Genomic DNA, 13,756 nt, shown 5'->3' with positions numbered 1-13,756 from the left:
AAATAGGAAATATATAGTAGGTCTGGTTCACTTGTGGTTGAAAAAAAATTGCATGATATTTTTCTGTATTATCAATAAAAAAACATCAAGTGCAATAAAAAAAAATGTTTCAAGGTTGAAACTCCAACTCTTATGTCATACTTTTATTTGAAAGGACTTGAAAGTATTTGAATGAAGAATAGACAGGAAGCTCAGATGATGGCTGATCAATGAGTACATGACACTGAACTGTCACCTTTAGTAGTTATTAAGGGTGTTACAATTGTTATTAAGGGTGTTACAAAACTGGTTCGTTGACAAGGTATAACTGATTTTTTGATTTGCTTTCTGAAAGCAATCAACAAGGGAGAATGCTGACCTTTAACACATAAGGTTGAATTCAAACCTTAATAAACCTTAATCACCTGATACACTGAACATTGATGAATAAGGCTTAGTTTACCTTCTATGAAGAGTATGTGTAATTGATGAATATGTCTTGGGCTCTCATCCAGTGAGTTTAGCTGTACAGGATGGGGACACGCATAGCTGAAGTTCAGTGGTAAATTGGCTGTACGTACTCTGGTGGAAACACGCCAACTCTTCCACGGCACCGCCCCCTCCAGCACTGAGCATCCGAACAGTCAAGCAGGTCAATGACATCACCGCGCAAGAAACGTAGATGAGTTGCATGATTAGATGTGAAGTCAAAGAGGGCATGGGCATGACGTGGCCTCTGAAACAGAAACACACACAAATCACGGACATGACAAGACTGTGCACTGGATCAGCAGTCAAACAAAACATAGTCCTACCTATGAAAGCCTGTTTCCACTTCAGAGTAATAATACAACGTGTTATAAAGTCACATTGTGCAATAAGTCACAATTGTGAGATATTAAGCCACGACTATGAGAAATAAATTTGCAATTACAAGAAATAAAATCAAAATTTAGGAGAAAAAAGTTGTAATAGTCCTACTTAGGAGAAAATAATTGCAATTATTAGAAAAGAGTCCCACAATTAGGCTATGAGAAAGTTGCCACAATTGTACTCAACGAAAATTTAAATTTAAATAAAGTTGTAATTGTGAAATACAGACATAATTACAGGGGGGAAAAATGCAATTATGTGAAAAATGTCTCACAGTTATGAGAAAGTTGCTAGAATTGTGAGATTTAAAGTCATGACAGTAAGAAATAAAGTTACAAATGTGAGAAACAAAGTTGCAAATAGAAGAAATAAAATCGAAATTTAGGGGGAAATTAAGTTGCAATTGTGAGATACAGTCATAATTACAAGAAAAAAAAATTGTTAGAAATAAAGTCACAAATGTGAGAAACAAAGTCACAATTATAAGAAATAAAACTGAAATTTAGGAGAAATAGTTTAATAGAGTAACAATTACAGGAAAGAAGTTGCAATATAAAATTCAGCTGTCAGAAATAAAGTTGAAATTTAGGAAAAAACTAAATAATCTAAATAACAAAAGTATTCTGTGCTTTGCGAATTTGCAGATTAGAGTTCACCAGAGTTAAACTTTGGCACCTCAGTAATGCTGTTCAATCCACAAACATCATGCGCTCATGTACATGTGACTCTTACAGCTAATGATCCCTCAGGCTCTTTCAGGAAGACTGTTCTCTCTTTGGCAATGCTGTTGATTTTGTAGAAGTCCACCAGTTGGTTGATGGAGCTGAAGACTTCATCCCATATGAAGAACTGCCCTAATCTATCTTTCAAAACCTTAAAGTGCTGCACATGGTCCCCGTAACTAGAAAGAGAGAGAAAGAAAGGGTTTTTTTCCTTCACGATAAAGGGGTAGATCTTGGCTTGACTTGCCTATTTATTAAATCGGAACATAAAAGTGTTTGATTAAAGGTTTTGCCTAATAAATCACAGTTTGACATTTCAGCTCTCAGCAAGTTCTTGAATCACGATGTAGAATAATAACTTTAATCAAATTAGACTCTGAACAAGTCTGTGCTTATTCTCCTGTAACTAGATTAAGGAATATTCCTCTCAGAAGATATCCATATGCATATCCTGTCAAGATGCAATAATACAATAAGACATGCATTGTCTTAATGTCCTGAAAAAATGTTTTAAAAACAATAACTGTTTTCCAAAAACATAATTAGCATTAATATTTGCTCCTCTATTACACTTCAGTACGTGCAGTATTTGATTGCTGAGTTTTAGAAATCAGTCAAGTCACTTTTATTTATACAGTGCAATACAATACATACAATAGTAAACACTAAATCTTCCAGTAAAATTCAGTTCATCATTGATTCAGTGATTTCATCATCCAGCTCAGTTCAGTTCAAATAGTATCTGTGCAATCAAGTTGACAATATTGCCAGATGTTAAGTGTCCCCAACTAAGCAAGACAAAGGTGACAGTGGCAAGGAACCAAAACTCCTTCGGTGACAGAAATGGAGAAAAAAAAACCTTGGGAGAAACCAGGCTCAGTTAAGGGGCCAGTTCTCCTCTGGATAGACAAAACCAGCGTGGTGTGGTTTAATTGTACAGGGGACTTGTCTGGTTCTCATGGTCGAGGTGACGTGGTCTTTGCGGGGAATCTGTCTCTGGGACTCATCTAGTTGACATGGTCTCTGCTGACATTCAGGGCTGTCAAGGTTGTCTCTAGGTGCTGATCCACCATCTGGACTGGATACGGACTGAATCCGGGTGACTGCAGTGACCATTTGATCTGGATACAGACTGGATCAGGGTGGCTACAGTAATCTCAGAATAGGTTGACGGTTCCGGTTGACTTAATTAATGCAGACTAACAATCATTTAACAGATTTGAATTGCATAAATGTGATAGTGTGTTATGTGTAAGCCAGGTGAAAGAGATGGGTCTTTAATTTAGACTGAGTGTGTCAGTCTCCCGAACAATGTTAGGTTGACTGTTCCAGAGTTTGGGCACTAAATAGGAAAAGGATATACCGCCTGCAGTTGATTTTGCTATTCTAGATATCAAATGGCCAGAGTTTTGAGATTGAAGCACTAGAATGCGATAAAAGCTCACTCAAGTACTGAGGAGCTAAACCATTCAGGGCTTTATTAGTAATTAGCAAGATTTTAAAATGTATACAATGGTTAATAGGGAGCCAGTGCAGTGTTGACAGAACCAGATTAATATGGTCATACTTCCTGGTTCTAGTAAGAACTCCAGCTGCTGCATTTTGAACCAGCTGAAGTTTGTTTATTAAGTACGCAGAGCAACCACCCAATAAAGCGTTACAATAATCTAACCTTGAGGTCATGAATGCATGAATTAACGTTTCTGCATTATGACATTGAGAGCATAGGTCATAACTTAGATATATTTTTAAGATGAACAAATGTTAGAAGCGTGGCTTTCAAAGGAAAGATTGCTATCAAATAGAACACCTAGGTTCCTAACTGATGATGAAGAACTGACAGAGCAGACATCACGTGTTAGTGACAGTGTTCTAGGTTATTACATGCATAGGTTTTTGATAATTAACACATCTGTTTTTTCCCCAGAATTTAGCAGTAGGAAATTACTAGTCATCCATTTTTTTATATCAACTATGCATTCTATTAGTTTTGCAAATTGGTATGCTTTGTCCGGCTGTGAAGAGCTGAGTATCATCAACATAACTGTGAAACACCATGTTTCCTGATGATATCTCCCAAGGGTAACATGTAAAGCATGAAAAGCAGCAGTCCTAGTACTGAGCCTTGTGGTACTCCATACTGCACCTGTGATCGATATGATACCTCATCATTCACTGCTATGAACTGATGATGGTCAGATAAGTATGATTAGAACCATACCATTGCAATTTCAGTAAATCCAACATAATTTTCTTATCTATTCAATAGAATGTTGTGGTTGATAGTGTCAAAATGATTGGATGATTAGAGCAGATCATTTGTAACTTTGATCAGAGCAGTCTCAGTACTGATACGATCTAAATCCTGACTGGAAATCCTTACAGATACCATTTTTTTTCGAAGAAGGAACATAGCTGTGAGGATACTGCCTTTTCTAGTCTCTTTGACAAAAAAAAAAATATGATTGGTCTTTAATAAACTTATTCTATAGGAGCAAGCTTTAAAGTTTTTTTTAATGAGAGACTTAATAACATTCAGTTTGAAAGTTTTTGGGACATATCCTAATGATAATGTCGAATAAATAATGATAAGAATTAGATCTATGACTTCTGGAAGCACCTCTTTTAGTAGCCTAGATGTTACAGTGTCTAACATACATGTTGTTGGTTTAGATGATTTAACAAGTTTATACAATTCTTACTCTCCTATAGCAGAAAATAAGTGGAATTGTTCCTCTGGATCCACAGTGCACGATAGCTAAGGGATGCATGGTTAGAATTTTATCTATAATAGTAAAGATCTTGGAAGTAAAAAAGTAATTATTGCTGTGCTGTTGAGAAATGTCAGTGCCTGTTGATGCTTTATTTTTTGTAAATTTAGCCATTGTACTGAATAAATACCTAGGGTTGTGTTTGTTTTTTTCTAGGAGATGAAAACTAAGCGGATCTAGCAATTTTTTAAAGCTTTTCTGTAGGAGGAAGTACTTTCCCTCCATGCAATATGAAACACCTCTAACTTTGTTTTCATCCAGCTGCGCTCTATTTTCCAGGCTGCTCTCTTTAAGCTGCAAGTGTGCTCATTATACCACAGTGTCGCACTGTTTTCCTTAATCTTCTTTAAGCATACAGGAGCAACCGTACCTAAAGTGCTAGAAAAGATGGAGTCAGTAGTTTCTGTTACAACATCCAATTTTTCTGAGCTATTGGATATGCTGAGGAATTGAGACAAGTCAGGAAGATTATTTACAAAGCAGTTTTTTGTTATTTGTGACAAGGAGTTGATTTTGAAGCTTTAGCTATATGGATTATACACAAGACTGAATAATGATCTGAGACATCATCGCTCTGCTGCAGAATTTCAACTCCATTAAAATAAATTATCATACATGAAATATTACAGAAAGAAAAGTAAAATAATATAAATAAAATTACATTGGAAAAAATATAAATGTAAGATATTGATCAATATTATAATGAAGGTTCGACATAAATCATTCTACAGAAAAAGACATTTGAAAACATGCTATTAATTGTTTTCTGTGTTAGTGAGAAATGTGCAGGCACTGACGCACACCCTGTGCCTGCGGCAGGTGTCTTTAATCACCCGGCAGCTCCACCCTACCACACCTGCTCTTAACCTGTGTGGGTTTTTGCTCACACACACACAGATAGATGCTCATCAGTCCACACAATACTGCATGGATCACTCTGCTTGTTCAGACAGAAATGCTGACAGAATGAGGAACTGCCTCAGGAATGTGGGTTTGTGTGTGTGTGTGTGTGTGTGTGTGTGTGTGTGTGTGTGTGTGTGTGTGTGTGTGTGTGTGTGTGTGTGTGTGTGTGTGTGTGTGTGTGTGTGTGTATTTGAGTTACACTGAAGATCATCAAAACAACAGGGCATGTTTTGAGAGAGCAAGACTGAGTCAATATAATCACAGTCATCAGATAAGGCTTATACTAGACCCATATTAATAATTCTCAGACACAAGATCCAACTCAAAATTGTCTCACATTAGTTTTCAGATTTTTGTGTAGCATTGTGGTTTCTGTATTTACATTAAATTTTTATTCTTATAGGCCCAAAACAGTACTAATGACCCTATTTATCATTTTCTATAGGTTCAAACTGCTGAAATATTCTACTGTTCAAAAGTTTGGGGTTGGTATGAGTTTTTTTTTTTTTTTTTTTTTTTTTTTTTTATGTTTCTGACAGATGACTCTTATATGCTCAGGTTATTCATTTATCAAAAATACAGTAAAAATTGCCAGTAATGTACTGTTAATTTACAACCCTCTACCATTAATTTTAGCTTTTCATTTTTACAGTATGTAACGTAATACTACCATGTAAATTAACTCATTTGGGAAACCAATTGCTTCAAACAGTTTGAGTTTAAAAACTATTATTCAAACGGTGTTAGTACTGTGAACTTATTTCATTTTAGTCCACTGAGAAGGAATATGCTATATTACTGTTTTAATGGAAAACAGTATTTTACTGTCAAAGTTTGGTCGTTTTTTACAGCAATTTTTAACAGTGTAGTAAAATTTTGAAAATGATTACAATACATTACATTTTTATTTTAATCTAATTTATTTCTTTGATGATAAAAAAAAAATAATAATAATCTCCAATGTCACATGATCTTTCAGAAATAATTATAAAATGCCAGTTTGGTGCTGAAGAAACATCTCTTACTTTTAACAATGTTAAAACTATTTTAAACAATTGCTTAATATTCTTGGAAACAATGATACTTTTTTCAGGAATGAAGAAAGTTCAGAAGAACCACATTTATCTATATTATTCCAAAAGTCTTCTGAAAATCTGAAAATTTTCCATTTGAAATCTAATTTAAACCTGGAAATATAGGAACATTTTAGGTAAATTTTTCAAATTAATTTGATGTGTATAATTAATTTAAATAACAAATAATCTAAAAATAAATAATGTATAAATAAAATCTAAATGAGCTCTTTGAATGGAGACTTTTGGACCCCACCGTTTATAATATACTGTATGTGGGTCAAATAAGAGACATCCCATTTTGGTGACTACATCAAACTCAATTTACAAAACTGATTTTATATACACAGAAAGCATATTAAATGCAAGTAAAGTATTTACTTTAATGTTTAAAATAAGTGCAAATAAAAGTCAAAATACGGATTAAATAATGTCCCATTTTCATTCAGAGTTAATAAATATATTTAATGTCCCATGTTCATTCCTTAATGATGACTAGTCAATACAGCATTCCAGCTGTGCTTAATTACACAATAATTTAGCAACTATGACACAAAACACCTGTTCACCAGCAACAAAGCACATCCCCTGAGGGTCCATAGACATGATATATAAACATTTTCTTAATTTTTTTTTTACATTTCTAATCTTTAAATATCTCTAAATATTAATTAATGTTCCTTAAACAATTCTAGCTGTTTTTACACCAGGGATCCCTGGGTTTGTAAAAGTTAATTTACAGGAACATATAAATGATTATTCCTGTATCTTTCTCTCCTTCCTTCTCTTTTCTTTCTTGCTTTCACTCTCCCTCTCTATCACATACATGTAAACACACACAAAAACATCTGTGATGGCCTCAGGTACTCAGCCTTGTTAGGAAGCACTAATAATATCTGGCAGAATTGGATTCAATGTGCTGCAATTGTGTTGCAACTGTCCCTTGATTTCTCTTTCTATTTCTTTCTCTCTGTCTCAGTAGGATTTGACATTTTAGGTCAGGTCTTCAGAGGTGAACAGCAAAGCGATCTAAAAATAATCTATGTCCACCCTCCCAACGCTTGCCAACATTTTCAATAGAATTCTAACATGAGCTGTAAATAAAAGAAAAGGTGTTGATACTTAGGAACGCATTACTATTATTATTCTTTGTACTTAAACTTAGGGGGTTGTTCAGATCCCTAATTATTATGCTCTAGTGCTGCACCATTTGTGCCACAGAAATGAATGAAACCTGATATCATAAAGTCAGTTAATTAAGCAATTGGCTTGGCAACAAGTGGACAATAAAACAGGTGAAAAAATATGACTGCCACATTTAAAGGTTTACCCAAAAATGTAAATTCTGTCATCATTTACTCACCCTCCACTTGTTTCAAACCTGTATGAGTTTCTTTCTTCTGTTGAACACAACAAAGGATATTCTTCAAACAGCTGACGGTAGCCATTGACTCATATAGTATTTTTTCCCCCTATAGTATTGAAGTCAATGGCTACATTGGTTACACACATTCTTCAGAATATCTTCTTTTATGTTCAACAGGAGACAGAAACTCATTCAGGTTTGTAACAACTATTGGTTAAATGATGACAGAATTTTCATTTTTGGGTCCACAATATGATAGAAACTTAATAGGCTCTTTTGACTTGGGCAATAACCACTTAGCAACCACCCAGAAAGCAATAGCCTAACTATTTTAGTAGAGGTTTCCTAGGAAGTGTTACAAAATGTACTTTTTAGTTGGAATATCTAAAAGGTTTCAGTTTCCACCTAGAGAACTCTGAACTGTTTAAATAGGTTCTGGAGTGCTGGGAGGAAAAAGATTACATCACAGCAACACGCTACCATGCACTCCACTCTAATTAGAGTGTGTTAATGAAGAACCAAATAGGGTAACAAGGACACACATTAACAAACATGCATATGCAAGTACACTCATGTCCATTGTCGACATTTGCAGCAAATGCAGAGAATAATAACAAGCCTTATTAGTGAACGTAGCATATGAAGTGTAGATGTTTATGGTGTTCTGTATAGTCCAGTGAAGGCAGGTTTCATTTTTAAGGAAGTGTCTGACCTGACAGACACAGAGAACTCTCCTGGTGTGCTCTCACTCTCCCTAATGAGAAACGCTCCACACTCCAGCGGTCTCAGACGATTTTCTGCAGCCTGCCGTGATATTCCACCCACAAACCACCTGCAAAATAAAAACTCATCCGTCAGTTTAGCATCATGTTGTATATTTATGAATTGAAAGGGGACTAATGGTACAGTACATTTTAAAAATTATTCTTTAATCGAGTAAATAATGTTCAAAAGATATTTAGACTGAAAAAAAATGTTGTGGGATTTACTTTGAAAAAAAATTCACTCAGAAATTTCTAGAAAAATTCACAAATAGTTAAAAAAGAAATAGCAAGTAACACACTGAATTAAATGTGAAATAGTATTTTCTTGACAAAATATTATCTAAAATTATCTTAATTTACTACTGAAAAATCATTTTTTAAATGATGATTGTGATACAACTTTCTTTTAATTTAAATTTTTTATGCATTTTTTTCACTGGCCTACACTGAAAAATTTATTTGTGGTTTAGTCCCAGTCTGCCTGTCCCCAGAATGCACCAGGGCATGAATAATTAATATGGTTGCATTGTTTGACCATTTGCCAGTTATATTTACTTTGTTGTTGATGATTTTGTTGCACATTTAGTATCTTGTGATAAGTACAGATAAGTCTTTTCCTCTGTTAAAATAGTTAGTTGGTCGTTTTTCATGTCTGTGTTTCATGTGTTTTGAGGTTTACAGTGTGTGACCTTTGAAAGTATTTTGTGTTGTTGTTGTTGTTGTTGTTGTTTTATCTCAAGCACTTTACTCTCCATGTATATTTCATAGAGAATACATTAGATGAAGCACATATTATTGAATAACTTAGGATCACATAAATAAAAGGGAAAAAACTGCAAAAAACTCATAAGATTTGAAGTTGGACTTGATCTAAACAAGTAACTATTACATTTACATATACTGTATGCATTTGGCATTTAGGCTTTTTATATAGCATTTAAGGCATATATTCTGTCAGTTTATGCAGTCACTGGGAAATTAACCTTTGACCTTGAAAGTATTATTTAAAATAATAAATAGGTGAACTTAACACAAAAAGCCATGTGGACTTTTTAAACGTTCTATTTAAGTTCTAAAAACATCTATTTTTTTTCCCCAGAGGGATTGATTCCCCTTTATAAAATTTCTTATAGAATTAAAATGTAAATTTAAGAGGTTTGTGCATTGTTTTCTCACTGGACGTTTCAGTTCTTGCATGATAGTGAAATGACCTGTTTAATTGTGAGAAAACGTTCTACCATCTTTTGCTTAATAAGTAGCTTCAGCTGCATTTATCGTAAGCCAGCATTTGATCTCAATTAGTCCTATCTTTTTTTTTATCACAATCATGAATTTTAACTGACTCATCCTTTTATTTCAGAATGATTGGTATAGTTTCTCAGTCATAAACTGCCATGTTTAGATCAAGCCATAGCATGTTTGTTGGGGTTTGGTCTGGACTTTGACTTTTGCTAATCCTCGATGCCTCACAAGGTTCTCAGTCTTCCATGACATGGTAAAACTGGAGGGGGTAAGGAAGTCCTTACTTAGCAGATGTCCTTACCTAGCAGTTTCAATCATTCAGTTTCAAGTCACACCATTGGGAAGGCCACACCCACAGCTATCTGTGAGTCATATGACATCACAGTGAGGTGTAATGCTGGGAAATCCCTACCACTTAAAAAATCTTTTCTTTTTTTTTAAAGCCTGGAAGATGCGGATTAATTCCACAATACAATCCTAAACCCAACCCTAAACTTGCTCAAGCTGAGTATCCAGCAGCACCTTTCCAGCTAATGCAATCACCATCCACCTTGCCCAACACAAATACAACATTCAGAACCACGGAGAAAGCAACACCTACCAAATGCTTTGTGGACCACAGACTACTAGAGATATCAGACCTACAAATAAGGTAAAAGTGAAAAATATAAAATGAATGGATTTTGGAAATGTCCTAGTTTCCAGTTCAGACAGCATCTCTGCACAAAACATCACAATAACAGACTCTGAACATAAGACTAAGCTGTCTTCACTTGAATTGTAAGGTTTTTTTTTATTACTGTATGGCTAGAAATACAATTTCCCTCTAAGAAAATGTAAAATAAAGACTGCAAAGGTTACCCAAAACATTACTACACCCAAGGTGAATAGGATAAAAAATAGCTATAGATATTAGCATAGTTCCCAATATTGATTACATTATGAATTTTCTGAAATGTGCAAATAAGGCATTATCTAATTAAATATGCAAATTTACATGCATTTGTTCAGAATTCTTGTTTAATTGTGTTGACATATTAAAAGTTTTATACAGAAGTGGTTTTGGATATCTCTTTCTATTACCCCATAAATCAGAAATTACTGTAAAACAGCTAGAAAACATGTGTGATATATGAAAACCATATAACTCCCAACCCCCACCAACAGAAAACAACTAATTTTGAGAAAATGGCCTTTAATTAAACTATTGTTAATAAAATACAGAGAAAAATAGATTAAGTGCAATAACATGAACACTAAAAAGTGTATTTTGGATGTTACCTTTCCACTAGCAACAATACTTGTCTTAAACAAGACATTATGAAAGGCAAGACTTGATTCAAAATCTATGTTTTTGCTTGTAGTGTCTTGCCTTAAAGACTTTTGCCTTGTCATTCACATATAAGCCACTTTTGTCATGTGATACTTACGTGTGAGGTCTTAGATTGATATAGTTCTTCGGTACATAGCCCCGCCTACCAAACAGTTCAGCCGTGTACCAGTTTGGATCATCATCCATGTTTGTCACCTAAAATAAGCATAAGATCAGTATTCAAATGTCCACTATCAGTTAGATATTTCTCCACATGTAAGAATAGGATTTTCAAAACCATGGTTCATGAATCACTGGGGTTGTGTGAGATAAAAAAAATCTAATAAATATTAATGTATAAAAATTAATGTATTTTAAAATAAAAATATTTATTTGTTTAAATAAAACACTTACTAAAAAAGATTACATATTTTATTTACTATTGAAATATTACCTTCAAATACCTTCAAGTAAATATGTTACATCAAATGGGGTTCAGCTGACAAAAACATTTGGACCAGGATATTTCACTAGATCAGGCTATTTTAAGTGCATATACCAAAGTAGGGTAATTGAGTTTTCTACATATGTTTTCAGAAATGTTCTGGAATTATACTTTGACTTTGACAGTTTAAATCTTAATAATTAAACCATTTGCTTAGGTAGTGGAAATTTAAAATAATTTTCAAGTATCCATGGTAACTGTATGTAATTCCCCAGATAACTTAATTTGGTAATCAAAAACAAAAAACTATTTGCAAACCTATGCAAATTATCCGCCTCTCGCTTAAGTTCAAATTACACATAAACAAATAACTGACAATGGCAGTGTCTTTCTGACTTTACCGTACCTGGTTTTCTGTTTACAGTTTTCCCCGATAGACATCTGTTTTATAAAGTAGCCTATAAAATTATCTTCACACAAGAATTAGCTTGTACTGTACCATCCCACAAGCTGCCTGGCTTCATATATCATCACCTAATCACACAGATATCCATTCTGAAATACATGCTATAACACTGATGCACACACTCCCACCAAACAGACTAACTGATCTAGTATTTTCTGCAAAGGTGCAGCATGCAGACTAGCATCCTTACAGTTTCATCCAAGTGTGCTACATATCCACAGAAAACTATTGCCTGCACACACATACTCACTCAGACTCACCTTCAGGATGTCACCCTTCTGGAAACTGATCTCATCACATTCAGTCGCTCTGAAACTGTAAAGTGCCTCAGCCTCCATTGAAAAAGAACAGAAAAAGAAAAGAAGAGGCAGACAGTGAAGTGGAAATGAGACCAGGATGAAAACAAGAAAGAGTTCAGAGACAAAGGGATGAGAAAGGGCAAGCACAAATGGAAACAGATAAAATGGTAAAGGAGATGATTAAAAACGATGGAGTGTGGAGATGTGTAATGGAAAGGCTTATTGAGACAAATAATTTGTAGAAGGATGATGAGTAGCCTTCAGCGCAGAAAAACTGGAGCGACAAAAACATCAAGTGGAAAACTGAAGAAGCATAATTTTGATGGAGAATCTGAGAGAATATGTGTGTCTGCCGTAGTACAGCTGTGCACGGTGGGAATGGAGGGGGATGGAAAGAGAGACAGAGAGAGAGAGAGAGAGAGAGAGAGAGAGATAGGGAAGGGAGAAAGTGAGAAATAAAGTGGGCATTATGACCAGATCAGAATTTTACATGCTTTCGATTACATTTTTCAAATGCCTCAGATATAATTATATATAATATACACTAACAAAAAAAAAAAAAAAAAAAAAGGTCAAACACTTAATTAAATTAGTTGCTTGTCTTAATTCAATCCCACAATCGCCCAGATTAATCGGCCAGCATGGTCCAATCTAGTTATCATTATATCAAAATCCACTATCGGTCGACATCTCTCTCTCTCTCTCTCTCTCTCTCTCTCTCTCTCTCTCTCTCTCTCTCTCTCTCTCTCTCTCTCTCTCTCTCTCTCTCTCTCTCTCTGTATTTACAATTGTTTAAAACGATTCAAACAATTCACACATCTGCTACTAAAATAGTCTACAATTTAGAATCTATTTAACTTATTTTATAAAGTATTTTTGTGTGCAAAAATAAATTATAAATCTTGTTGGTGGGGACACATATTTGATATCCTCTGGCAGTTTTCTGTTCGAGCCAACAACATGACCCTTATTAAGAGTGCTTGCTGTAGTTGTGCATGTGTTTGACTGTTATGCATGTTGGTCACGTCCTCCCTGATTCAGATGACATGACATTTAATAAGCGTGCATAGTCACACAATATATAATTTCTCTCTAGCTGTTGCTATACTTAGTGCAGCTTGATTAATTTTAAAGAGAGTGTTTCAAAGCTTTAAATATGAGACCGAACTGAATATTTAATTTCTCAGATTTGTGCATGTTTGCATGGAAATGATTCCAGTGCTCAGTATCTGACAGCTGACAGTCATTTGGCATCTCTAAGAACATGTGCTGGTGGCAGCATTTCCCCAGCCCCCTGCCATACACAAACATGTAAGAAACTATCACAGTGCCCTTCAGTGCTTGATATTATTATGTATTCCAGAAGAATATTTAACCTTTATGAAAATAAAATTTGCATTTGGTATGATGGTGATGCTGAGGATTCGTACAGGCAGGGAGATAAAAGTTCAAATAAAACTGTTTTTATGGCAAGTACCATAGTTTGAACAATTTCTAAAGTAATCTGTCAGAATTGTATTATTATTATTATTATTATACCA

The 13,756-nt window shown here is 34.5% G+C and overlaps 1 protein-coding gene across 1 annotated transcript; it reads right to left on the bottom strand.

Moving 5' to 3' along the window:
* Window positions 1-128: 128 nt before the first annotated feature.
* Window positions 129-12,712, bottom strand: LOC109053958 (GRB2-related adapter protein-like). The gene is made up of 5 exons (XM_042738868.1): window positions 12,177-12,712; window positions 11,124-11,221; window positions 8,400-8,519; window positions 1,585-1,753; window positions 129-715 (listed from the first exon to the last, which is right to left on the bottom strand). Exons 1-5 carry the CDS (start codon window positions 12,252-12,254, stop codon window positions 536-538), a joined length of 645 nt encoding a protein of 214 aa, XP_042594802.1. The 5' UTR covers window positions 12,255-12,712; the 3' UTR covers window positions 129-535.
* Window positions 12,713-13,756: the final 1,044 nt, after the last annotated feature.

Source organism: Cyprinus carpio, chromosome A1 (genome assembly GCF_018340385.1).
Source record: "Cyprinus carpio isolate SPL01 chromosome A1, ASM1834038v1, whole genome shotgun sequence".
Taxonomy (NCBI): Eukaryota; Metazoa; Chordata; class Actinopteri; order Cypriniformes; family Cyprinidae; genus Cyprinus; species Cyprinus carpio.
The sequence above is the reverse complement of the archived record's forward strand: the minus strand, read 5'-3'. Positions and strand labels throughout refer to the sequence as shown.

Coding starts and splice junctions, on each gene's coding strand:
- LOC109053958 (XM_042738868.1), bottom strand. CDS start 12,254: ATGGAGGCTGAGGCACTTTACAGTTTCAGAGCGACTGAATGTGATGAG. Junction 11,222..12,176: donor AGAAGGGTGACATCCTGAAG/GTGAGTCTGAGT, acceptor TGCTTATTTTAG/GTGACAAACATGGATGATGA. Junction 8,520..11,123: donor ATCAATCTAAGACCTCACAC/GTAAGTATCACA, acceptor TTTATTTTGCAG/GTGGTTTGTGGGTGGAATAT.